The sequence below is a fragment of the Chiloscyllium plagiosum genome, unplaced genomic scaffold (assembly GCF_037043375.1).
Source record: "Chiloscyllium plagiosum isolate Xiang-an unplaced genomic scaffold, Cpla_swu_hap1 HiC_scaffold_7, whole genome shotgun sequence".
Lineage (NCBI taxonomy): Eukaryota > Metazoa > Chordata > Chondrichthyes > Orectolobiformes > Hemiscylliidae > Chiloscyllium > Chiloscyllium plagiosum.
This window is the reverse complement of record NW_028270145.1, coordinates 7,637,485-7,663,705: the sequence shown is the minus strand read 5'-3', so window position 1 is coordinate 7,663,705 and position 26,221 is coordinate 7,637,485. Positions and strand designations below refer to the sequence as shown.

The 26,221-nt window shown below is 41.5% G+C and overlaps 1 protein-coding gene across 6 annotated transcripts in view; it reads left to right on the top strand.

Moving 5' to 3' along the window:
- LOC122551273 (serine/threonine-protein phosphatase 6 regulatory ankyrin repeat subunit C-like) overlaps positions 1-26,221 on the top strand; it is a 227,043-nt gene that overhangs the window by 44,771 nt on the left and 156,051 nt on the right. For all 6 annotated transcript variants that reach the window (XM_043692915.2, XM_043692917.2, XM_043692912.2 and 3 more), the window contains exons 2-3: positions 19,209-19,292; positions 23,374-23,452. In XM_043692915.2, coding sequence (XP_043548850.1) covers positions 19,209-19,292; positions 23,374-23,452 — 163 coding nt within the window. The remainder of the gene's footprint in view (positions 1-19,208; positions 19,293-23,373; positions 23,453-26,221) is intronic.

The following is a 26,221-nucleotide window of genomic DNA, read 5'->3' as shown; positions in this document are numbered from 1 at the left end:
TGGCAGGAAAATGGGAAGCCTTCAGAAATGAGATAACAAGAATCCAGAGAAAGTATATTCCTGTCAGGGTGAAAGGGAAGGCTGGTAGGTATAGGGAATGCTGGATGACTAAAGAAATTGAGGGTTTGGTTAAGAAAAAGAATGAAGCATATGTCAGGTATAGACAGGATAGATCGAGTGAATCCTTAGAGTATAAAGAAATTAGGAGTATATTTAAAAGGGAAATCAGGAGGGCAAAATGGGGACATGAGGTAGCTTTGGCAAATAAAATTAAGGAGAGTCCAAAGGGTTTTGACAAATATATATTAAGGACAAAAGGGTAACTAGGGAGAGAATAGGGCCCCTCGAAGATCAGCAAGGCGGCCTTTGTATGAGGCCACAGAAAATGGGGGAGATACTAAATGAGTATTTTGCATCAGTATTTACTGTGGAAAAGGATATGGAAGATATAGACTGTAGGGAAATAGATGGTGACATCTTGCAAAATGTCCAGATTACAGAGGGGGGAGTGCTGGATGTCTTGAAATGGTTAAAGGTGGATAAATCCCCAGGACCTGATCAGGTGTACCCGAGAACTCTGTGGAAAGCTAGAGAAGTGATTGTTGGGCCTCTTGCTGAGAAGCTATTTGTATCATCAGTAGTCACAGGTGAGGTGCTGGAAGGTTGGAGGTTGGCAAACGTGGTGCCACTGTTTAAGAAGGGCGGTAAAGAAAAGCCAGGGAACTATAGGCCGGTGAGCCTGACCTTGGTGGTGCGCAAGTTGTTGGAAGGAATCCTGAGGGACAGGATGGACATGTATTTGGAAAGGCAAGGACTGATTCGGGATAGTCAACATGGCTTTGTGCGTGGGAAGTCATGTCTCACAAACTTGATTGAGTTTTTTGAAGAAGTAACAAAGAAGATTGATGAGGGCACAGCAGTAAATGTGATCTAGATCTCATGGAATACAGGGAGAACTAGCCATTTGGATACAGAACTGGCTCAAAGGTAGAAGACAGAGGGTGGTGGTGGAGGTTTGTTTTTCAGATTGGAGGCCTGTGACCCGTGGAGTGCCCCAAGGATCGGTGCTGGGTCCTCTACGTTTTGTCATTTGCATAAATGATTTGTATGCAAGCATAAGAGGTACGGGTAGTAAGTTTGCAGATGACACCAAAATTGCAGGTGTATTGGACGGCGAAGAGGGTTACCTCAGATTACAAGAGGATCTGGACCAGATGGGCTAGAGGGCTGAGAAGTGGCAGATGGAGTTTAATTCAGATAAATGCCAGGTACTACATTTTGGGAAAGCAAATCTTAACAGGACGTATACTTAATGAAGTAGGAGAAAGTGAGGGCTGCAGATGCTGGAGATCAGAGCTGAAAAATGTGTTCTGGAAAAGCGCAGCATCCAAGGAGCAGGAGAATCAACGTTTCGGGCTGCCCGAAACGTCGATTCTTCTGTTCCTTGGATGCTGCCTGACCTGCTGCGCCTTTCCAGCAACACATTTTTCAGCTCTTTTACACTTAATGGTAAGGTCCTAGGGAGTGTTGCTGAACAAAGAGACCTTGGAGTGCCGATTCATAGTTCCTTGAAAGTGGAGTCGCAGGTAGATAGGATAGTAAGGAAGGCGTTTGGTATGGTTTCCTTTATTGGTCAGAGTATGGAGTACAGGAGTTGGGAGGTCATGTTACGGCTGTACAGGACATTGGTTAGGCCACTGTTGAAATATTGCTTGCATTTCTGGTCTCCTTCCTATCGGAAAGATGTTGTGAAACTTGAAAGGGTTCAGAAAAGATTTACAAGGATGTTGCTAGGGATGGAGGATCTGAGCTACAGGGAGATGCTGAACAGGCTGGGGCTATTTTCCCTGGAGTGTCGGAGGCTGTGGGGTGACCTTATAGAGGTTTACAAAATTTGAGGGGCACGGATAGGATATATAGGCAAAGTCTTTTCCCTGGGGCTGCGGTGGCACAGTGGTTAGCACTGCTGCCTCACAGCGCCAGAGACCCGGGCTCAATTCCCGCCTCAGGCGACTGACTGTGTGGAGTTTGCACATTCTCCCCGTGTCTGTGTGGGTTTCCTCCGGGTGCTCCGGTTTCCTCCCACAGTCCAAAGATGTGCAGGTCAGGTGAATTGGCCATGCTAAATTGCCCGGAGTGTTAGGTAAGTGGTAGATGTAGGGGTATGGGTGGGTTGCGCTTCGGCAGGTCGGTGTGGACTTGTTGGGCCGAAGGGCCTGTTTCCACACTGTCAGTAATCTAATCTAATCTAATCTAATCTAATCTAATCTAATCTAATCTAGAGGGCATAGGTTTAGAGTGAGAAGGATAAGGTATAAAAGAGACCTAAGGGGCAACGTTTTCATGCACAGCGTGGTACATGAATGGAATGAATTGACAGGGGATGTTGTGGAGGCTGGTACAATTGCAACATGTAAGAGGCATTTATATGAATAGGAAGGGTTTGGAGGGATATGGGCTGGGTGCTGGCATGTGGGACTAGTTTGGGTTGGGATATCTGGGCAGGTTGGACAGAAGGGTCTGTTTCCATGCTGTACATCTCTATGACTCTTTGACTCTATGATTAGAGGATTGAAATTGTCCCACCTCTGTTTAGAGAAGAAATAAACTTACCACCTACAGTCAGTTATTGTGGTTTATATGTCAAATGCTGTCAATCAGCTTAGAAAATCTGATCAGCATGGATAAGTTGGATTAAAGGGTCTGTTTCTATGCTGTCAGACTCTATGACTGATACTCCATGCAGATGGCCACCCTCTGAATAAACATTGAGGACCAAAGGGCCTGTACTGTGCAGTAATGTTCTGATGACATCAATATGGCTGAAATATTGCACGTAGAGCATAGGAATGTAAGTGGAGGAGCAGCCTTGGGTCATTGGTCCTTCGAGTCAGCTCTGCCATTCACTCATGGCTGATGTTTCTCGGCCCAATTCCCCTGCGTTATCCCTATAAACTGATTTCTCCCAACTAATCAAGAACCTATCTTTCTCTGTCTTAAACACACTCAACGGCTTGGTCTCTACAGCTCTCTGCAGCAGTGGCTTCCACAGATTCACTATCCTCTGGCTGAAGCTTTTCCTCAATCTCAGTTCCCAAGGGTCTTCCCTTTACTGTCAGGCTGTGTCCTCTGGTCCTAGTCTCTCCACGTCCTCTCCACGTCATCTCCACGTCCACTCCACCTAGGCCTCTCACATCTGTAAATTCTTGATCAGATTTCCTCCCCTTGTCCATCTGAACTCCAACTAGTACAGACCTAAGATCCCTCAACTGCCTCTTGAAATGACGAGACCTTCATCTGGGCATCATTCTTGTAAACTTCTTTTGGATCCTCTCCAAGGCAGCACATCCATCCTTCGATAAGGAACCTAAAAACTGCTCTCAATATTCCAAATGAAGTCTGACCAGAGCTTTTATGTAGCCTCAGCAGGTCATCCCTGCTCTTGTATTCTAGCCCTTTTGAAATGAATGCTAACGTTGCCTTCCTATCTGTCAACTGAACCTGCATGTTAACCTTGGGAGAATCCTGAACTCAGACTCAAGTCTCTTTTTGCTTCAGATTTTGCAGCTGTCTCCGTTTTGAAAATAGTCCTGCCAAAATGATTAACCTTGCATTTTCCCATGTTGTGTTCCGTCTGTCACTTCTTTGTCCACTTCCTAGCCTATCCAAATTTTTCTGCAGCCTCTCACTTCCTCAGCATTACTTCGGATGTTGCCAGGGTTGTAGGGATTGAACTAAAGGGAGAGGCTGAATAAGCTAGGGCTGTTTTCCCTGGAGCATCGGAGACTGAGGGGTGACCTTATAGAGGTTTATAAAATAATGAGAGGCGTGGATAGCGTAAATAGACAAGGTCTTTTCTCTGTGGTGCTGGAGTCTCGAAATAAAGGGCATTGGTTTAGGGTGAAAGGGGAAAGATATAAAAGGGACCTAAGGGGAGCTTTTTCAGGCAGAAGGTAGTGTGTGTATGGAATGAGCTGCCAGAGGAAGTGGTGGAGGCTAGTGCAATTACAACATTTAACAGGCATCTGGATGGGTATAGGAATAGGAAGGGTTTAGAGGGATATGGGCCAAGTGTTGGCAAATGGGGCTAGATCAGTTTCGGATATCTGGTTAGCATTAACTTGGACTGACTGGTCTGTTTCCGTGTTGTACATCTGACTCTGACTCTTTGTTTCAACTGGAAACTTTGCTATAATGCCTTCACTTCCTTTGTCCAGATAGTTAGTGTATAATCTAAATCGTTGTGGTCCCAACAAAGAACTCCATTGTTTACATCTTGAAGCAGGCACCTCTTTATCTTGTTTACACAGATTTGTAAAGCGTGACTTCCCATGGACAAAGGCACAAGTGGGTACTGCAGATGCTGGAGATCAGAGTCAAGATTAGAGTGATGCTGGAAAAGCACAGCAGGTCAGGCAGCATCCGAGGAGCAGGAAACTCGACGTTTCGGGCAAAAGCCCTTCATCATGAATCTTTTGCCCGAAACTTTGATTTTTCTGCTCCGTGGATGCTGCCTGACCTGTGCTTTTCCAGCAGCGCTCTAATCTTGACTCCCATGGACAAAGCCATGCTGACTCAACCCTGTTTTATAAAGCACTTCCAATTATTCTGCAATCTCATCCTTAATAATGGATTCTAAAATCTTGGCAATGTCTGGCTGATTGGCCTATAATTTCCTGTCTTCTGCCACTTCTGGGGTGCTACCTGACTCTGTTTCCTAAGGATCAGGACCATTGCCTCCAATCTCCTCAGTTGTACCTTTCAGAACTCAGGTGTAGTTCATCCTGGCTGATTGGTTGATCTACCTTCAGACTTTGCAGCTTCCCCACCAACAGCTCCTTAGTGATGGCCACTATACTTCCCTCTGCCTACCCTTCCACTGTGAAGACTGATGCAAAGTACCTATTTACTTCCTCTGCCATTTGTTTATTCCTCATTCTGACTTCTGCAGCCTAATTTTCCAACTGTCCAATGTTCACTCTTTCCTCACTATTTTTTAATATCTGAAAAAGCTTTTGCCATTTTTGAAAAAAACCATTACTAGCTACATTACCCTTATATTCCATCTTCGCCCTCACTACTGCTATTTTAATTGTTTGCTCATTTTTAAAAGCTTCTCAATCCTTTTGCAAAGCAAATCTGGAGAGAGATGCAGTGATTTTTGTTGAGGTTCTTCCTGAGCAGCTTCCTGATGCAGGACGCTGTAGTCTATGGGCTATTCCTCATGGTCTACACAGAGATAAACATTGACTGTGCTTGGAAGGCATTAACTCGATGAAAGATGCTCTTTGGTCTCACCAAAACTTGTTGGTCTTCCAGTGTAAAGAATTGACCTTGAAGTGTTACAGACTTGCACATTCCGTGATCCTTGATTACATGCTGAGGGACCATTAAAACTTGGGGCAGCTGCCACCAAGGCCCAATGTGGAAGGTCTACTGTCTAAGGTTTTTCTGCCAAAGTATAATGAAGGTCTGTTCAGTTATCAGACCCTCTTGTTGCCTTAAAATTCATGTAAATAGTTTCCTGCATGAGTAGAAATTGCCTTTGTTTTTTTCAACTGCAGGGAAAGTGAGGGAAATAAAACAAAACACTGGAATTGTGACATTTTTCAAAGACTGTACAGAACTGATTTAGATCCTTTGTATGTACTTTGCTCCCTGCCTAGACTGGCCTTGACATGCAATGGATGATTTTATGAATTAAGTATATTTTTGCAATAGAAATTACAAACAATCTTTGCTGAAAACTTTGTGTTTGCCTCTTGCTTGTATGATGCATTCTCCTCCAGCTGAGTAGTGCTTGGAGAGTTTTGTGTTTTCTGACACAGCCTCCACTGTTGTTCATGCCTTCAGCTGCTCTTGTCTGCATATATTTGGTGCCTCTGACATGAGAAGGCAGTAGTCCTTTAGCTGAACACCAACTGTTTTTCGGAAGAAGGCATTTTTGGTTTTCGGATACATTTACCTTGCTGCCCAACATCTAATCCTACCACAGTCAAAAACAAAATACTAATTTTAATTTGAGCTCATTGTACCCTAGCTGAAACTTTATTGCTGGAACAGCACAGCAGGTCAGGCAGCATCTAGGGAACAGAAGATTCGACGTTTCGGGCACATGCCCTTCTTCAGGAATGAGCAGAGAGTGTTGTACCCTAGTCTTTTGGGGGATGTGCTCAAATGATCACAAATTGAATGTTTTTAATTTTTAGAAGTTCTCTGTACTACTATTTATTCTTAGTCTCTATTTGTTGCTGCACTTACCATTTAAGATCATTCATGTTTGTTAGGGTCTGTTTGCTTTTAGTTTTGTTTGGGTCAAACGTTTCCGAAGGACCTGAACTCACTGTGTATGCGCATCTGTTTGGGTCTGCTTTTCTAAAAACCGAAGGGTCTATGGGTCCTTTTGGTTTTTGGACACAATTAAAGGATATGTTACCAGTAATAATGCAACTTATTTGCCTTGCTGGTCCCACTGAAATGTCAGTAACTGACACGATGTATTATCTTTAGTGTGAGCCCTATGATGGTGCATCCTAAAAGAGGTTGACCTCCTCTAATAAGTCAGCAGTGATGTCTGTGACAGTCACCTGGGATTACAACCAATGCACACATCCATTTCACCTGGGAGATGAATTAAAAAAGATTGGAAAATAATTTTTTTCAATTAACCAGTTGAGAGATGATGTTACAGACTTCTGGAACAGTTGGGACTTGAGCTCCAATCTCCTGGCTCAGAGGTAGGGATGCTATCACTGTGCCACAAGATCCCCTATGAATGAATATTGTCCTGGTAATTTTTGAAGTTAATAGGAATTATTGTTTTGTATCAATATGGCTGGGCATTGTGGATATTTGATAATAATTCTGTGATCAGGCAGCTGAGAGATTCCTGTTAAATGGCCAGACAAATTGAGGTCCTCCTGATTATTGGCATCTGCTTCTCAGCATTTGTTAGAAGGCTGGAGGGTCATAGCTTGTTTTCAGTGTCTCCAGTTTATTTTGCCTTGAGCAGTTGCTGGAAGCTTTTGATTTTTAATTAGTAAGTTAGAAACCTTTTTATAAATATTAAGGGTTGTGTGTCTTGCAAACTGGTGAAAGCCGCTTTCCTGTCTCTGTGTAAAAAGAGTAGTTTGTAAGGGGATAAGAATTTTAATTAAGTTATATGCTGATAGTTCATTACTGTTTATCTGTAGCTGGAGTATTTTTTTTGATTCTGATAAATAGTAACCCTTGTTAAGGGCACGAACCTCATCTGTGCTTTATGAACCTGGGTCTGAAAGTCAGGTAAGTTAGGGAGTTCTTGCATAAGTTTAAAAATCTTTGATGTTTTTGACTCTGGGAATAACAGGGTTTTTACCAGGCTTCAGAGAGGTGTAACAGTAAACCCTGAAATACCGTTTTTAAAAAAAAAACTGGACGAGAATGTAAAATCTCTAATTATAGGGTGCAAAAATATGATGAGTAGACTAGCCACTCAAGCTGAAATTGCTGTCCACTGCTGTGTTATGGATGGTCTCCAGCCTAACTTTTATTACATACTGCACATCTTTTCTATTTAGTTAATAAAAACCTGATTTAAAATTTAACGAATTTTTACTGCATTACTTGCCATTTAAGCATGAATATTCCAAACTTCTCCCATCCTTCTTATGCAGACATGTTTCCCAGTTTCACTGCTGAAAGGTCAGATTTTAATTTTGAGACTGAATTGCTTGGTCCTAAATTCTGCAAGTTGAAATAGCTTATCTTCTATCTTTTAATTATTCTCAAAATACTTTGTTCTATCTTGATCAAATTTAAAATATTCCACAAGAGTTGTCAAGCATAATTTCCCTTTCGTAAACCCATGCTGACTCGATTCGATCCTGTCGCTGTTTCCCATGTGCTCTGCTATTAACTCTTTTATAACGGACTCTAACATTATCCCCATTATCAGCGTCATGTTAACCAATCTATAATTCCATTTTTTCTCTCTACCTCCTTGTTTAAAATAATGTGTTTACATTAACTACTGTCTAATCCATAGGAACTGCCCCAGAGTCGACTGAACATTGAGAGAAGACCACCAATGCATGCACTATTTAAGATCATAATAAATCAGAGCAGGAGTCTGCTGTTCAGTCCTTGAGCTTGCTCCACCATTCAATAGGATCATGATTGATATAACATTCCTCATGTCCACTTTCCTGCCCCTTTCCTGTAACTCTTGATTCCCCTACTGATCAAGAATCTATCCTCCTTGTCTTCCCACAAGGACTGTGCCCCCACAGCTCTCTGTGGCAAGAAGTTCCAAAGAGACACAACCTTCTGAGAGAAGAAACTCCTCATCTCAGTTTTAAATTGGCACCCCTTTATTCTGAGACTCTGCCCTCTGGTCGTAGACTATCCCACGAGGGGAAACATTATCTCAGCATTTACCCTGTCAAACCATTAAGAATCGTATGCTTCAATAAGATCACCTCATTCTTCTGAACTCCTAGTGAGTAGAGTTGCTACCTATTTAGTCTTTTTCTGAATTGCCTCCAAATGACATCTTTCCTGAAATAAGGGGACCAAAACCGCCCGTGATGCGCCAGAGGTAGACTCACCAACACCTTGGACAGTTGCAACATGACTTCTCTGCTCTTATACTCTAAGCCCCTTGAAATAAGGGCTAGCATTCCATTAACCTCCTTGATTATCTGCTGCACCTGTGTGCTAGCTTTTTGTGTTTTATGTACAAATGCCCCCAAGTCCCTTTTTTATATTGCAGCTTTCTGCAGTGTTTCTCCATTTAAACAATACTTCGTTCTTGTGTGCTCCCTTCCAAAATGAGCAACTTCACATTTTCCTACATTATATTTCATTTGTCCAAGTTTTTTACACGTTTATTAACCTATCAGTATTTCATTATAAACTGTTCGTATCTCTTTTTCAACCTGCCTTTCCACCTGCTTTTTTTTTTCTGTTGTCTGTTTCTAGGGCTACTTCCTGAAATATTCTGGCATTTAAATTATCAGGTCTTGAGGATTTATCGGCCTTCGGTGTCATGAATTTCCCGAACATTCTTTCCATATAAATACTGATTTCCTTCAGTTTCTCCCTCTCATGAGAACTGAGTTCCCCAACATTTTTGGGATGTTATTTCTGTGCTCCTTTGAGAAAATATGTACATAATTGGTTTTCCATCTCTTTATTCCCTATTATAGTTCCCCCATTTCTGATTGTAAGGGACCTATATGTGACTTCACAAACTTACCTCTTCAGATATGTGTCCATGCTTTGACAATCAGTTTGTTCTCTATAAGCTTGCACTCGTACTTTCTTGATCAAATGTCTTTGTCGTCCTTTTGCTGAAATCTAAACTGTTCAGGTCTGCTTTTTTTTGGGCCAATTTGTATGTCCCTTTTTTGGGTGTTTAAAATATTGTTTTACAACTGCATTGTGTAGCTAGATAACTTCATTTGTGTTTTTTTGTTTTGTGTAATAAATGTCTGTTCTGTTAAAGAAACAGCAACCTCATAGAATTATACTTCAGTGAATGACCACCATGTTAAATGATTTATTAGGCTCAACTATATTCTGGTATTTGACTTGCACAGGACTATGGTTAGCAGGATTATAACACCATCTGCTCCAAATATCTCTGTGGCTTGGTGTCAAATTTTGTTTGATGCTGTTAGAAATGCATCCCGAGGCACTTCCTATGTTAAAAGCATTGGATCAGATTTTCCAGTGAGTGGGAAAAAGGTTACTAATCCAACCTCCTCTTTTTAACAAGGGAGCTTTGCATTTCTCAGGGGAGGTTCTGCTCAGGGCTCCCTCAAAAATGCTAAGGCATACATCCATTCTGATAGTTCTTTCATAGTGTGGAACTGTCAGAGGATGGCGGGCTATGCCCCCTTTCACAGGTGTCAGCTGCTGTGTTCTGAAATTTATAGGTTCTGACAGCCACTTTGACAGCTGTTGTCAAAAAATAAGTACGTAAGATAAGTGATTGGATGGTAGGAGGATTGAGTTGCCAGATTTGTTTGGAGATGGTGGGTGCTGGTTAAAGATGAGTTAGGAGGCCTGATATGGAGAGGTAGGGGTAAGTAAGTATGTTGTGAACTAGATAGGCTGTCAACTGGGGAAGAGGTAGAATGACAACTAGGTAGGTACAAGAGAGCAGGTAAGTATTTACGTAAGTCAGAATGGTTTGGAGGAGAAAGGTTTTGAGTCTGGGGTTGGTTGGCTCAGCAGTGGGAGACATTTTCGTCAGCACTGGTGTGTTGTAGGCGTTCGGGTCGAGGCCAGCCTGGCAGAGAGCAATGGGTGATTGGTTGAGCTGAGTGGGGGGAGAGGACTGAATGTCAGTCCAGTTGCAGTGGCATGGGATTTTTGGAGTTCTGTGGCTCTGGCGACCATTGAAGAGGTTTGGGGATCAGGTTCATTATGAGGGAGGGATTTGAGAGAGGGGTTCTAGTAATCTCCTCCAGTGTGGTGGTTATGGGGGTTTGAGTTGTAAATTGGGTGAGGTCGTGACCCGAGGGGCTATAAAAGATCTGTGGGTTGTGACTGAGATATGTGTGAGGTCAGTTTTTTTTTAGTTACTCTGGAGTTAGACTATATATTTAATGATCTGACTTTTTTCCTAAGTAACTATTTAAATTAAATTTAGTTGGGACCTTCCAAAGTGTCTGCTCTTAATGGAGACTTCCATAGGGTTCTAGATTTTAGGAATTGGCCCGGGGAACATTCAATTACATGGGCAATTCCTTCAGAAATAGCTACAGTGGGAATTTTATTGGGTCCCCATTCACAGCTACAAACTATGCCCACACAATGACTGTCCTAAAAAATCTGTCGTATTATAAGTTGTTGTGGAAGGCATTGAATAGTACCAGATTATTTCCATGAAAACAATGCAATAGTTCACCCATAGAAGATGCCAATTTTCCCAAATACTAATTGTATTCCAGTGGGTTCGTTCTTACCACACTATTTTTTGAACTTCATCCGACCATGTTGATTTCACTAGTTCTACATTACTTTTATTATTTTGATGCCTCAGTTGTTTTTTAGGCTTTGAAATTGAAGATCAAATATTTTACATGACTGTTCTCTTTTAAAATAAAAATAACATTTTACTAATTGTGAAGTGATAACAATCCATTTATTATGGGAAATGAAATATCTTTACATTAGCAGTGATTTTGTATTAGCTGATTGAGTTAATTATGTTTGTTGTTGTCCATTCTTCTTCTTTTGGTATTGTCTTTCCTTCATGTTTGATTCTTAAGGTTGTAATTAACAGGACAATGCTGGGTTGAATATTCATTGTTTTACAGCTTCTATTTTTTATTTTGAAAACAAATCAGGATGGAGGGATGCGTTCAAAATATCCTAATGATTTCAGATGTGGCATAATTTTTAGGGATTGTGAAAGTTTGTTTTGCCGGTATTTGCTTTTATAATCCATAAAGTTGGAAATGTGTTGCTGGAAAAGCGCAGCAGGTCAGGCAGCATCCAGGGAACAGGAGAATCGACGTTTCGGGCATAAGCCCTTCTTCCTGAAGAAGGGCTTATGCCCGAAACGTCGATTCTCCTGTTCCCTGGATGCTGCCTGACCTGCTGCGCTTTTCCAGCAACACATTTCCAGCTCTGATCTCTAGCATCTGCAGACCTCACTTTCTCCTAATCCATAAAGTTCCCTTCTAAATTGAAGGCACCAAAAGTCTACGTTAATTTACTGTTTTCCTGATTGTTTATGATTTACATGAAAAACCTGTGTTCAAATTAATATGGTAAACCCCTAAAATATATAAAGTTCACTATTACCAAAAAGATGTTCCATTAATGTATGGGGAAAATGATTCAGACCACTGTGCTCATACAATATCAACTTATTACATTTTGAATTTTGTCTTGCTGTAACTGAGGATTGATAATGACTTGTTATTTTAAACATGTTACTTGGCTAACTGAGAATGTAGTTCATTGGGGTACAGGCTGCACATAGATAAATCGCAACAGTTTAAGTGAGTGGGCCACAAGATGACAAAGTATAGGAAAGTGTGAAATTATTCGCTTAGGTATTAAGAATAGAGAAGCAGAATTTTTTCAAGTTCGAAGCTTGAAGTATTGATCAGAAACTAGTGTGATCATACCAAGCAATGTGGCAAGTTCACAGGTGGGTAAGGAGAAATTAGGAAGGTATTTAGCCTTTAATTGCAATGATTAGAGTACAGTGATTTAGGAAATCTAGCTACAATTGTACAGTATTTTGATAACAGCATGGTATTGGCCAAACACAGACAAAAGGGACTATTTTAGTTTGGGAAACTTGTTCAGCCTGGAATGAGTTGGACCAAACGATCTGTTTTTGTGCAGTATGACTCTGACTGTGCAATTCTATGTGCAATTTTGGCCTCCCCATTTAAAAGATGTACAGTTTTAACTGGTCCCATATCAGTCAGCATTTTTGGTAAACTGGTGAAAATTAGCTACCTCAAATACTGTGATCTACCATGATGCCCAAGTAGTTATGCTATAAGTAAGGTATAATAGTGATATATATACCCCCATGTTACACTTCTGTTACTTGCTGTGTGATTTTAGATGGCGTTGATATTTTTACATAAATGATTTGAGGGATTTTGATGTCTCAAAGCTTCACTTGGTTAGGGTTTACTGCAGTTATGTGTACCTTTTTTTTATCTAGAATGTGTCATCAGTCGGCACACTCGTGGTCTTTTAGGTGCTTATTAATAAAACGTTTTTCTATATTTGCATTGGAGTTGTGCAATGAGGATTTAGTAAATTGGCTGCCTAAATTCTGAAGGGAAAGGCAAAGTCAAAATCATGATTCACAAAGGGACCAACAACAGGTAGAAAGAAGGATGAAGTCCTGCAATAAGAATATAGTGAGCTAAATAGCAGATTGAAAAGCAGGATTTCAAAGGTTTGAATACTTGTTATTCCCAGTGCCACGTGCTAGTTGGTATGGGAATAGCTGGATAGAACTGATGCATGTGGCAGTAGAGCTGGAGCAAAAAGGAGGGCTTCAGATTTCTGGGCTCATTTCTGGGGAAGATAGGACCTGTGCAAGCCCAATAAGTTGCAACCGAATTGGAACAGGGCTAACATCTCCGTGTGGGGGTTTGCTAATGTGGTTGGTCGGATTTTAAACTAATTTGGCAGAGGATGAACGACAGAATAGAAGTATAGCAAGTGATGATGTACAGACATGTATAGAAGAACCACCAATAATGTTGAGAAGGCAGTGGGAACATAGTCAAGTCAATGCACACAAGGGAACATGGCAAAGCTGGATGGCATTCATTTTTACGTAAGGAGTCTTGCAGGTTAGGCAGACGAGTTGAGGATATTGATTTAATGCATGGGGATGTCATATAATTTCTATCATGGAGACATAGTTGAGGGAGTGTCAGGAATAGAGGCTCAATATTCTGGGTTTAAAATCTTTCGGTGAAATGGCATTGCAGTATTGATCAAGGAGTCAAGCAGTAAGGAGCAAATATAGATTACAGATTACAGATTACATTACAGTGTGGAAACAGGCCCTTCGGCCCAACAAGTCCACACCGACCCGCCGAAGCGAACCCACCCATACCCCTACATTTACCCCTTACCTAACACTACGGGTAATTTAGCATGGCCAATTCACCTGACCCTGCACATCTTTGGACTGTGGGAGGAAACCGGAGCACCCGGAGGAAACCCACGCAGACACGGGGAGAACGTGCAAACTCCACACAGTCAGTCGCCTGAGGCGGGAATTGAACCCGGATCTCTGGCGCTGTGAGGCAACAGTGCTAACCACTGTGCCACCGTGCCGCCCAATATATCTTTCATTCCTCAAATGAAGCCATGTGTAGAATTTAAGAATAAAATAGGATCAATTATTTTGAGAGACCCCCCAAACAATTGGGGTGAGATAGTAAAACAGTATGCAAATCTCAGAAGTGTAAAAATAATAGGGTAATAGTTTGGGAGTTTCACCTTCCATAATACTAAACTGGAATAGACAAATTGTGAAAGTCGAGAGGAGGGGAAAGGGATTGAGAAAACATTCTTAATGTGTATAGGAGAAAGTCCTACAAGAGACAGGGTGGTGCTGATCTTTAAATTTATAGAAATGAGGCTGAACAAATGGTAGGTGTGGCAGTGCGCGGGCTGCATTTTGTTAGTGACTGTTATTCAGTAAGATTTAAAGTAATTCTGGATAAGGACAAGGATGGACCTTAAAGAATTGGAGGTAGGCTGATCTTTAATAACATAAGACAGGCTCTGGCCAAAGTTAGCTGGAAAGAGCTAATTGTAAGTAAATCCACATTAGAGTGGTGAGAGAAATTCTAAAGGGAAATAATGCCGGTTCAACTTCTACCTGTAAAGGTGAAGAGTGGGATCAACAAGAGAACCTTGGATGTCAAAGAACATACAGGACTGGATAATGTTGGAACCCTCGCTAATTTTACATGTCACTTTTTCTGTTTTAGCATTTTTGGTTTGGAGTTGTGAACTAAGCTGAGAGCTGAAGATGACCTTTGGACTGTGAGCAGCAACTCCTGTTTAATTAAAAAAAAACACTTTTATAATTGCTTGTGAGGCCAGGCCTAAACGTTAATTGTAGGTGGTTTCTTGTTTAGATGTGTCATAGCGTCATTCAGGGAGAAACCTTTTGGCCCAACTCATCTATACTGACCCAGTTTTCTAAACTAAACTAGTTCCATTTGCCTGGATCAGTGGTGCTGGAAGAGCACAGCAATTCAGACAGCATCCGAGGACAGGCAAAATCGACGTTTCGGGCAAAAGCCCTTCATCAGGAATAAAGGCAGAGAGCCTGAAGCATGGAGAGATAAGCTGGAGGAGAGTGGGGGTGGGGATAGAGTAGCATAGAGTACAATAGGTCAGTGGGGGAGGAGATGAAGGTGATAGGTCAGGGAGGAGAGGGTGGAGTGGATAGGTGGAAAAGGAGCTGGGCAGGTCGGACAAGTCCAGACAAGTCAAGGGGACAGTGTTGCTGGAGGTTAGAAACTAGGATGAGGTGGGGGAAGGGGAAATGAGGAAGCTGTTGAAGTCCACATTGATGCCCTGGGGTTGAAGTGTTCCGAGGCGGAAGATGAGGCGTTCTTCTTCCATGCGTCTGGTGGTGAGGGAGCGGTGGTGGAGGAGGCCCAGCACCTCCATATCCTCGGCAGAGTGGGAGGGGGAGTTGAAATGTTGGGCCACGGGGCGGTTTGGTTGATTGGTGCGGGTGTCTCGGAGATGTTCCCTAAAGCGCTCTGCTAGGAGGCGCCCAGTCTCCCCAATGTAGAGGAGACCGCATCGGGAGCAACGGATACAATAAATGATATTAGTGGATTTGCAGGTAAAACTTTGGATGTGGAAGGCTCCTTTAGGGCCTTGGATGGAGGTGAGGGAGGAGGTGTGGGCACAGGTTTTACAGTTCCTGTGGCGGCAGGGGAAAGTGCCATGATGGGAGGGTGGGTCGTAGGGGGGCGTGGACCTGACCAGGTAGTCACGGAGGGAACGGTCTTTGCGGAAGGCGGAGAGAGGTGGGGAGGGAAATATATCCCTGGTGGTGGGGTCTTTTTGGAGGTGGCGGAAATGTCGGCGGATGATTTGGTTTATGCATAAACCGTTGCTCCCGATGCGGTCTTCCTCATTTCCCCTTCCCCCACCTCATCCTAGTTTCTAACCTCCAGGTTAGGGAGGTTATGATGGAGCTGTATAAGACTTGTTGACTAACCAAATACTAGATAAGGTGCAAAACTTGACCTACTCTTGGAAAATAAGGCAGGGCAAGTGACTGAGGTGTCGGCGGGGGAGCAATTTGGGGCCAGCGACCATAATTCTATTAGATTTAAAATAGTAATGGGAAAAGGATAGACCAGATCTAAAAATTGAAGTTCTAGATTGGAGGAAGGCCAATTTTGACAGTATTAGACAAGAACTTTCAAAAGCTGAGTGGGTGCAGATGTTCGCAGGTAAGGGATGGCTGGAAGATGGGAAGCCTTCAGAAATTAAATAACGAGAATTCAGACCAAGTATATTCCTGTTAGGGTGAAAGGAAACACTGGTAGGGATAGGGAAAGCTGGATGACTAAAGAAATTAAAGTTTTGTTTAAGAAAAAGAAGGAAACATATATCAGGTATAGACAGAATAGATCGAGTGAATCCTTAGAGTGTAAAGGAAGTGGGAGTATACTTAAATCAGGAGGGCAAAAAGGGGACATGACAGCTTTGCCAAAGCTGAGTTAAGGAGAACGTAAAAGGTTTTTACAAGTATATTAAGGACAAAACGGAGAGAATAGGGCCCGTCAAAGATCAGCAAAGGTATTTGTGTGGAGCTGCAGGAGATGGGGGAGATACTAAACTAGTATTTTGCATCAGTATTTACTGTGGAAAAGGACATGGAAGATATAGAATATAGGGAAATAAATGGTGACATCTTGAAAAAATGTTCATATTACAGAGGAGGAAGTGCATGATGTCTTAATGCATAAAAGTGGATAATTCCATAGGACCTGATCAGGTGTACCCGAGAACTCTGTGGGAAGCTAGGGAAGTGATTGCTGGGTTTCCTGCTGAGATATTTGTATGATAGTTAGTCACAGATGAGGTGCCGGAAGACTAGAGCTTGGGTAACGTGGTGCCACTGTTTAAGAAAGGTAGTAAGGACAAGCCAGTGAACTATAGACGAGTGAGCCTGTCATCAGTGGTGGGCAAGTTGTTGGAGGGAATCCTGAGGGATAGGATGTACATGAATTTGGAAAGGCAAGGACTGACTAGTGATAGTCAACATGGCTTTGCTTGTGGGAAACCATGTCTCACAAACTTGATTGAGTTTTTTGAAGAAGTAACAAAGAGGATTGATGAGGGCAGAGCGGTAGATGTGATCTATAAGGACTTCAGTAAGGTGTTCGACAAGGTTCCCCATGGGAGACTGATTAGCAAGGTTAGACCTCGTGGAATACAGGGAGAACTAGCCATTTGGATACAGAACTGGCTGAAAGGTAGAAGACAATGGGTGGTGGTGGTGGAGGGTTGTTTTACAGACTGGAGGCCTGTGACCAGTGGAGTGCCACAAGGATCGGTGCTGGGTCCTCTACATCTTGTCATTTATATAAATGATTTGGATGTGAGCATCAGAGGTATAGTTAGTAAGTTTGCAGATGACAACAAAATTGGAGGTGTAGTGGACGGCGAAGAAGGTCACCTCAGATTACAACAGGATCTTGATCAGATGGGCCAATGGGCTGAGAAGTGGCAGAAGGCGTTTTAGATAAATGTGAGGTGCTGCATTTTGGGAAAGCAAATCTTAGAAGAAATTATACACTTGATGGTAAGGTCTTAGGGAATGTTGCTGAACAAAGAGACCTTGGAGTGCAAGTTTATATCTCCTTGAAAGTGGAGTCGCAGGTAGATAGGATAGTGAAGAAAGCATTTGGTATGGTTTCCTTTCTTGGTCAGAGTATTGAGTACAGGAGTTTGGGAGGTCATGTTGCGGCTGTACAGGACATTGGTTAGGCCATGTTTGGAATATTGCGTGCAATTCTGGTCTCCTTCCTATTGGAAACATGTTGTGAAATTTGAAAGGGTTCAGAAAAGGTTTACAAGGATGTTGCCAGGGTTGGAGGATTTGAGCATTGGGGAGAGGCTGAACAGGCTGGGGCTGTTTTCCCTGGAGCGTTGGAGGCTGAGGGGTGACCTTATAGAGGTTTACAAAATCATGAGGGGCATGGATAGGATAAATAGGCGAAGTCTTTTCCCTGTGGTGGGGAATCCAGAACTAGAGGGTATAGGTCTAGGAGAAAAGATATAAAAGGGACCGAAGGGGCAACTTTTTCACGCAGAAAGTGGTACGTGTATGGAGTGAGCTGCCAGAGTAAGTGGTGGAGGCTAGTACAATTGCAACATTTAAAAGGCATCTGGATGGGTATATGAATAGGAAGGGTTTAGAGGGATATGGGCCGGGTGCTGGAAGGTGTGACTAGATTGGGTTCCAATATCTGGTTGGCATGGACAAGTTGGACTGCAGGTTCTGATCCGTACTGTACATCTCTGACTCTAACTGGTGAGCTGTGTAGAATTCTGGTCACCACACTTGCGAAAGGATGTGAGGGGGCAGAAGAAATTCATCAGATTTTACCTCAGCTGAAGTGATTCGTCTAAGAGGATCGAATTATTTTTCCTACGGCAGGGAAGGGAGAGCTATTAGGATGAAATATTTCCCATTAGTAGAGGGAATCAATAACGAGGGAATACCGTTTTGAGATGAACAGGAGGTTTAGAAGGGATTTGCAGAGAAGTTTATACATTCAAAAGATTATTGGTATCTGGAAGACTCTGCCTGAAAGGATAGTAGAAATGGGAATCCTAAATGGACATTTAAGAACCATTTAGACGAAAACTTTAAACACTATAGCTTACAAGGCTAAGGGCCAAATGCTGAAAAATGAGGTTAGAATTTGTGGATGTTTGATGACCAGCACAGACATGATAGGCTGAAGGGCCTCTTTCCATGCTGTAAACATTCTATGTATCTCTGTAGCCTCGAGGATAGCCAAGGTGTCCTTTGAGTGTATAAATTGGTCTGATATTTTCTGGAGGTTAGAATGACTTCACGCAAAAGTTTATTGAATCTTTGGAATTCTGTAGCCCAGGGCTGTGGATGCTCCATCATTGAATGAATTTTAAAGCTTGAATTGACAGATTTTTGCTATCTCTGGGAATTTGATACAGGGAACAGGTGGGCAGGCAGGTTTGAAGCCCAAGATTGCAATGATTATGTTGAATGATGGCCTGGGTTCAATGAGTCTTCTGGTCTACTTCTGCACCTACCACTTGTGTTCTTTTAAGGAAGAAAGTAATTGTGTAATCACAGAAAAAAATTATTACAGTTAAATTATTTGCTTTGGTAGTTTTCCTTTTATCTCTACTGTTTTGATTTTGCATTAACAGATTTTGCTGTATTTATCGGCAAAGTATTGACTTTCTTAGTTTTCTTTCAGACTGTTGAGGTACTTTTTTAATTACTATAAATGGGGAAGAAAGGGCTGTTATTGAGAAGCTGGCTGAAATTTGAAATGTGTTGTATTAGTTTAATGCTGAAATGTGTGTTGTTTTCTGAGCTTTTTTTTATTATTCATATGAACCTGCCTACATATTTTTAAAATTCTGTAAAATGATCAACACAAGAAATTGTTTTCTTTCTCTCCTAGCCTCCATTGGTCCAGGCAATATTTAACGGAGATCCTGATGAGGTGCGAATGTTGATTTATAAAACCGAAGATGTCAATGCTTTGGTAGGTTACTGTTTTTAGTAAGCAAGAAATTTGTTTCCAGAACATTTATTTTTAACTGATTAGTTTGCAAAACTGAACACTCATAGCTGGATTGTTCTGATGCATAATGCTCAACTTCAATTGACTGGAGACTAAAGTGAAATGTTTCAGTTTGTGTCCAAGAGCATGTTGCCAAAACGAGGATGTTTTTCAATACTTCTCTTTATCTGACATTCATAAGAAAATACCATTGAAAGTGTATTCCTTTCTATACTGAAAGAGGCTTTCAGTTTGAAATCCAGTAGAAACATAAAAGCATTGAATATAGTAGCAGGAATAGGCCATTTGACCCTTCGAATCTGCTCTACCTTTCAATATGATCATGACTGAACTTCCAACTCAGTACACTGATCCCGTTATTTTCCCATACCCTTTGATCCCTTTAGTCCTAAGAACTACACCATATCTTTCTTGATAGTCTTCAATATATTGGCCTCAATACTTTCTGTGGCAGAGAATTCCACAGTCTCACCGTTCTCTCGGTGGAGAAATTTCTCCTCGTCTCTGTCGTAAAAGGTCCACCTCTTGTCCTTTAGATTACAACCCTTGGTTCTGGACTCCATGATCATCGAGAACATCTTTGCTGCATCTATCTTGTTTGAATTTGATAGGGTTCTATGCAACCCTCCCTCATTCTTTGTCACTCCAATGAATATAGTCCTAGTCAATCCAGTCTCTCTCTGTACATCAATGTTACCAACCCAGGAAACCATTCAATGAATCTTATTTGTACTCACCCAATAGCCAGAACATCTATCCTCAGATGAGCAGACCAAACTGTAAGCAATACTTCAATTGTGGTCTTACCAATGCCCTGTATAATTACAGTAATACATCCCTATTCCTATAATTGAATCTTCTTGCTCCAAAGGCCAACATTCCATTTCTTCCTTGATTGCCAGCTGCACCTGCATGTTTATTTTCAGTAACCAATGTATGAGAACAACTAGGTCTTAGTACACTCCCCACCCCTCCCACCCCCATCTATTGTCATTCGTATAATTATCTGCCTGCTGGTTTTGCTACCAAAGTGGATAAGCTCACATTTATCCAAATTGTACTGCATCTGTCATGTATTTGCCTACGTTCTTTATTTGTCCATATCACACTGAAGCTTCTATGCATTCTCCTCACCACATACTCTCCTGTACAGGTTGGTGTCATCTGCAAATTTGAAGATAGGACAAGTGGTTCCCTTATTTAAATCATTAATAGTGTTATGTTAAAAATAACTGAGGTACAAGCTTCAATCCTTGTGGTACTCCAATAGACACTGCCTGCCACTATACAATATTTGTATTTTTGTTTCCTGTTTGTCAGTCAATTCTCAATCCATTTCAGTACACCATCTCCAGTCTCATGTGCTTCAACCTTACATGCTAATCTCTTACTGGGATTTCATCAAAAGCCTCTGAAAGTCCAAGTAAACAGGATCCACTGGCTTCCCCTTATCCACTGTATTAGTAATATCTTCAAAAAATTCCAGATTTGTCAAGCACAGCTTCCCCTTCATAAATCCATGCTGATTGTCCAATTCTGTCATTAATTTCCAAGTGTTCCATTGTTACATTCTTGTATAATGAGCTTTAGAACTTTTCTGACTACGAATCTTAAGCTAATCAGTCTGTAATTGACTGTTTTCTGTCTGCCTCCCTTAAAAAATGAGGTTACATTAGCTACTGTCCAATCCCTAGGCACTGTTTCAAAGTCTATAGAAATTTGGAAAATGACCAGCACCGTTGCTACTTCTTGGGCTTGTTCCTTTACATACTGAGATGAAGCTTATCCGGCCCTGGGAATGTATTGAATTTTAATCCATCTGGTTTGCCCAGCAGCATTTCCCTGCAGTGTTTGTTTTTTTTGCATGAGAAGAGCAAGCCCCTACTTTCAGTGGTGAACATGGGACTCCGGAATCAGCAGATGCTATGTTGATGGAGGCAGTGTCAGTGAGGTAGGCCAGTGGCAAAAGATGGCACCTGAGGGTTGGTGATTTCATTGTTGGTTTGGCCTGGTGACAGTGAAGCAGTGGTGCAAGGGCATCACAGTGACATCAACAAGGTGAACCTTGGCAAGAGACGTGGTTTGAAGTTGGTGGGTCCTGCGCAGGTGGCAACGAGGTGGTAGTGGTTCTCAGCTGGCTTAGAATTTAGGTGGACTTCTCTTTAAGCTATACCTTTTCATGTTTCTCTTGTTCTTAAAACTATCACGATGGTGCTATAATGTTGAGACAAATAAAAGCTTTTCTCTGTATTTATTGTATTTTGCAATGCATAATTTTGCAATACAGTATTTTGAAACTGTAAAATACATGTGGCAATAAAATTATTTCTTTATTTGTCGAGCGTCGTGGTCACACAGCATGGAAACAGACCCTTTGGTCCAAGTTGACCATGCAGGCCTAGTTTCTCAAACTAAACTACTCCCACTTGCCTGTGTTTGGCCCATATCCTTCTAACCCTTTCCTATTCATGTACCTGTCCAAATGTATCTTAAATGTTGTAGCTGTATCTGCGTCAATCACTTCCTCTAATTTATTCCGCATATGAACCACCCTCTGTGTGGGGGAAAAAGTTGGCCCTTGGGTCCCTTTTTAAATCTTTCTCTTTCAACCTTAACAGTATGCACCTTAGGGTGGGGGTAGCAGTTGAAACTAAGCGAAAGGCATTTGCTATTCACCTTATCTATGCCCCTCATGATTTTATAAACCTCTAAGGTCACACTAAACTTAATGAAAGCACCACTAACTCCAGTCCAGCTAAGACCAATGCTCAAACCTAAAATCTGGTTCAGTGATACATTATAGAACAAGGGAATCAGGTGGTTTGATGGCTGGTTTGTGTTGCAGTAATGCCAATAGTGTGGGTTAATTTCCTGTACCAGATGAGGTTACTGTGAAGGACTCTCCTTTGCAACTTCTCCCTTGTCTGAGGTGTGGCAACCCTCAGGTTAACCACCACCACTCTTCTCTCTAATGAGAAGAGAGCAGCCCCATAGTCTGAGGGGACTCTGGCGACTTTACCTTTTATTTACACCAACCACATGAACTGCAGCAATTCAAGAATGCAGCTCACTGTAACCTCCTGAAGAGCAGTAAGGAATGGGCATTAGAAATATAAGACATGGGAGTATAACTTGTAGATTGGAGATTAAAGTGTGAAGTGCAAGATGAAAGGAAAGGAATTTGAAATGCTTTGTTAACAAAATCAGGCTTGGAATTGAGAGAACTTAACCAGTGCACAACCTATCTATTAAGCTTGAGATTAGAGCCAGCAGGTCTACCCTTATCTCATTAAAATGTTTCAATTATTTATGTAGTTCTCCAGTGAAAAACAAAAATCAGCTTGTCAGCAACAGAATTCTTTGGTGATATCATCAAATTTGCCAAAAGGTTTGTTAACTTCATTAGAAAGAGAAATAGGTCAGCTAATCAAAAGGGTGTTTTCATGTGCAGCAACAATCGTATTTCCTAAAAATATGAAATCTTCTGATTCTTTTAGTTAAATGCTGGTTGTTTGGACTTAACTTTTAATGTTTGTTGTCTCTGGGAATCTTAACACAGCCTAAAAACACCAAATGCAGAACAATACTGTATCGTACAATTCCAGATTGATCAGTGCGTATTTACTTTGGAGCCTTTTAAGAATTTTTAGTTTGATAATACAAACATAAATTAGTTTCATAGAATATTAAGTGTGTGCATCAACATGGTATGTCGAAGTTTGCTGGAAGGCATGAAATACAGAATAACTATGTATTTATTTCCTCTTTTTATGGAATTGAATGAAGTTCCTAGTGTGTGAACAAATAGTGTCAGAGAATTGAGTGATTTAATGCACTTTATGCTGTAAATTGATCGTTCCCTGGCAATCTTGAATGAGTCATTTGACCCTGTTGACTCACATGTCTAGTCAATGATTGGCATGGTCAGTTTTTAATCCATACCATTCATCTCCACATTCAAATTTAATTCACTAATGACACTCAGAATAGATTATTTATGTATATCATTTTAACATGCTCAATTATGATTTTTTTTCAAAAGGATCCTGAAAAGCGGACACCACTACATGCAGCTGCCTTTCTTGGTGATGCTGAAATCATCGAGCTTCTTATCTTGTCAGGTAAGTCCAGTGTTGACATTCCTATTTGTGCAAGTTAATTCCGAACAGAAAAGATTGGCATTAAGTTTTTGCTTTAATTTTTTGAACCGTGATGATGCATACAAGATTATGTGGAATTAAACATTGTGTTTGTTAAAAATTCAGGAAATCTTTATTTGATACACAATGTAGTTCACACTACTTTATTTCTCCCCTTTTAATAGAGACTTAAAACAAAATATGACACCAGGAGATATGAGGATTGATTTAACAAAAGCTTCATCAAAGAGTTAGGTCTTAGAATGCCTGAGAAGAGCAAGATGAGATACAGTTGCAAAGCTTGGCAAGTAGGTAGTTGAAGGAGCAAGTACTAATTGTGGAGCCATCAAGAAACTGGAATTAGGAGTGCAATTAACTTGAAAGGTGGAGCTAGAGGAGGTTAGAGTTAGGGAAGAGCCAAATCATACAAGAATTGAAAGCAAGAATGACAACTTGAAAATCTAGACGCCGTTTAATCAGGAGTCATGTAGGTCGACAACTATAGAATTAATAGGCCAAAAGTATTTCCTTAAGTTTAGATGCAGGCAACCAGAGTTTTGGGCAATCTCATGTTTATAGGGTGCAGAATATGGGAGACCATTCAGATGTCTGTCAGAACAGAAAAGCCTAGAGATAACATGAATGAAAGTTTCAGCAGCAGAAGAGCTGAGGCAGAGATTGGCCAGGAAATGGTCGAGATTTAAGTAAGCAATATCCATCTGTGTGATCACAAAGCTAATTTTGGTACCAAATATGATGCTAAATCTGCAGTTTGATTCAGCCTCTGACACTTGCCGGTGAGAGGAATGGAAGACAATAGCTTCAATCTTCCTATTTAATTGTAGAAATGGTTGCTCAACCAATGCTGGATGTCAGACAAGAAATCTGATACATGAGTGATACTATGGGGTAGTTTGTTAAAGATGGATGCCATCACTGTACATGATGTATTTTCTGATGATGTTGAGGGGCAGCTTGTAAATCAAAAATAGCAATCCAAGTCTAGAACTTTGGGCGATGCCAATCTAGAGGACAAAGAGAGGCCAATAATGATGATTATATAAATGATCATAGAAGCATGAGACTGTAGTGTCTCCCAGCTAGGAAACTGTGGGGAAGCATAGGAGCAAGATTGAGTGATCAGCTATGTCCAAGGCTGTAGATGGGTTGTAAAGCTGAAGGGAGACCATTTGCCTTCCTCATTGTCATGTGGGAAACCATTTATGGTTTGGGCTAAAACTGTTTGGATTAACATAGAAGGGTATTTAACTATGGACTTCTGGAAAAATGGGCACTGATGTGCAAGGCAAAAATGAAAAAGAGAGAGGAAGGATATTATTAAATTAGAGCAAGTTTAGAAATGATTTACCAGGATATTGCTAAGAATGGAAGGTTTACCTTATAAATTGATATGTGGAGCTTGTTCAAGGAGCAACTATTGAGTGTCCTTGATAAGTATGTACCCATCAGGCAGGGAGGAAAGGGTCGTGTGAGGGAGCCGTGGTTTAATAAGGAATTGGAATCCCTTGTTAAATGGAAGAGGGCGGCCTATGTAAAGATGAGGCGTGAAGGTTCAATTGGGGCGATTGAGAGTTATAAGGTAGCCAGGAAGGACCTGAAGAGAGAGCTAAGAGCAGCAAGGAGGGGACATGAAAGGTCCTTAGTTGGTAGGATTAGGGAAAACCCTAAGGCTTTCTATAGGTATGTCAGGAATAAAAGAATGACTAGAGTAGGAATAGGTCCAGTCAAGGATAGTAGTGGGAAGTTGCGTGTGGAGGCTGAAGAGATTGGGGAGACACTGAATGAATACTTGTCGTCAGTATTCACTCAGGAACAGGACATTGTTGTCGATGTGAGTACCGAGTCACAATTAAGTAGAATGGATGGCTTTGAGGTATGTAGAGAAGAGGTGTTGGAAATCATGGAAAGGGTGAAAATAGATAAGTCCCCTGGGCCTGATGGCATTTATCCTAGGATTCTCTGGGAAGCAAGGGAGGAGATTGCAGAGCCATTGGCCTTAATTTTTATGTCCTCGTTGTCTACAGGAGTAGTGCCAGAAGATTGGAGGCTAGCAAATGTGGTTCCCTTGTTTAAGAAGGGGAGTAGGGATAACCCTAGTAACTATAGGCTGGTGAGTCTCACTTCTGTTGTGGGTAAAATCTTGGAGAGAATTGTAAGGGATAGGATTTATGAACATCTGGATAGGAATAATGTGATCAAGGATAGTCAGCATGGTTTTGTGAAGGGCAGGTCGTGCCTCACAAACCTTATTGAATTCTTTGAGAAGGTGACTAAGGAGGTGGACGAGGGGAAAGCAGTAGATGTGGTGTATATGGATTTTAGTAAGGCGTTTGATAAGGTTCCCCATGGTAGACTACTGCAAAAAATACGGAGGTATGGCATTGAGGGTGAGTTGGAGGTTTGGATTAGGAGTTGGCTGGCTGGAAGAAGACAGAGGGTAGTAGTTGATGGCAAAGGTTCATCTTGGAGTGCTGTCACTAGCGGTGTTCCGCAAGGATCTGTTTTGGGACCATTGCTGTTTGTCATTTTTATAAATGACCTGGAGGAGGGGTTAGAAGGTTGGGTGAGCAAGTTTGCGGATGATACGAAAGTCGGAGGAGTGGTAGACAGTGAGGAAGGATGTGGCAGGTTACAGCGGGATATTGATAAGCTGCAGAACTGGGCAGAAAGGTGGCAAATGGAGTTCAATGTAGCTAAGTGTGAGGTGATTCATTTTGGTAAGAGTAATAA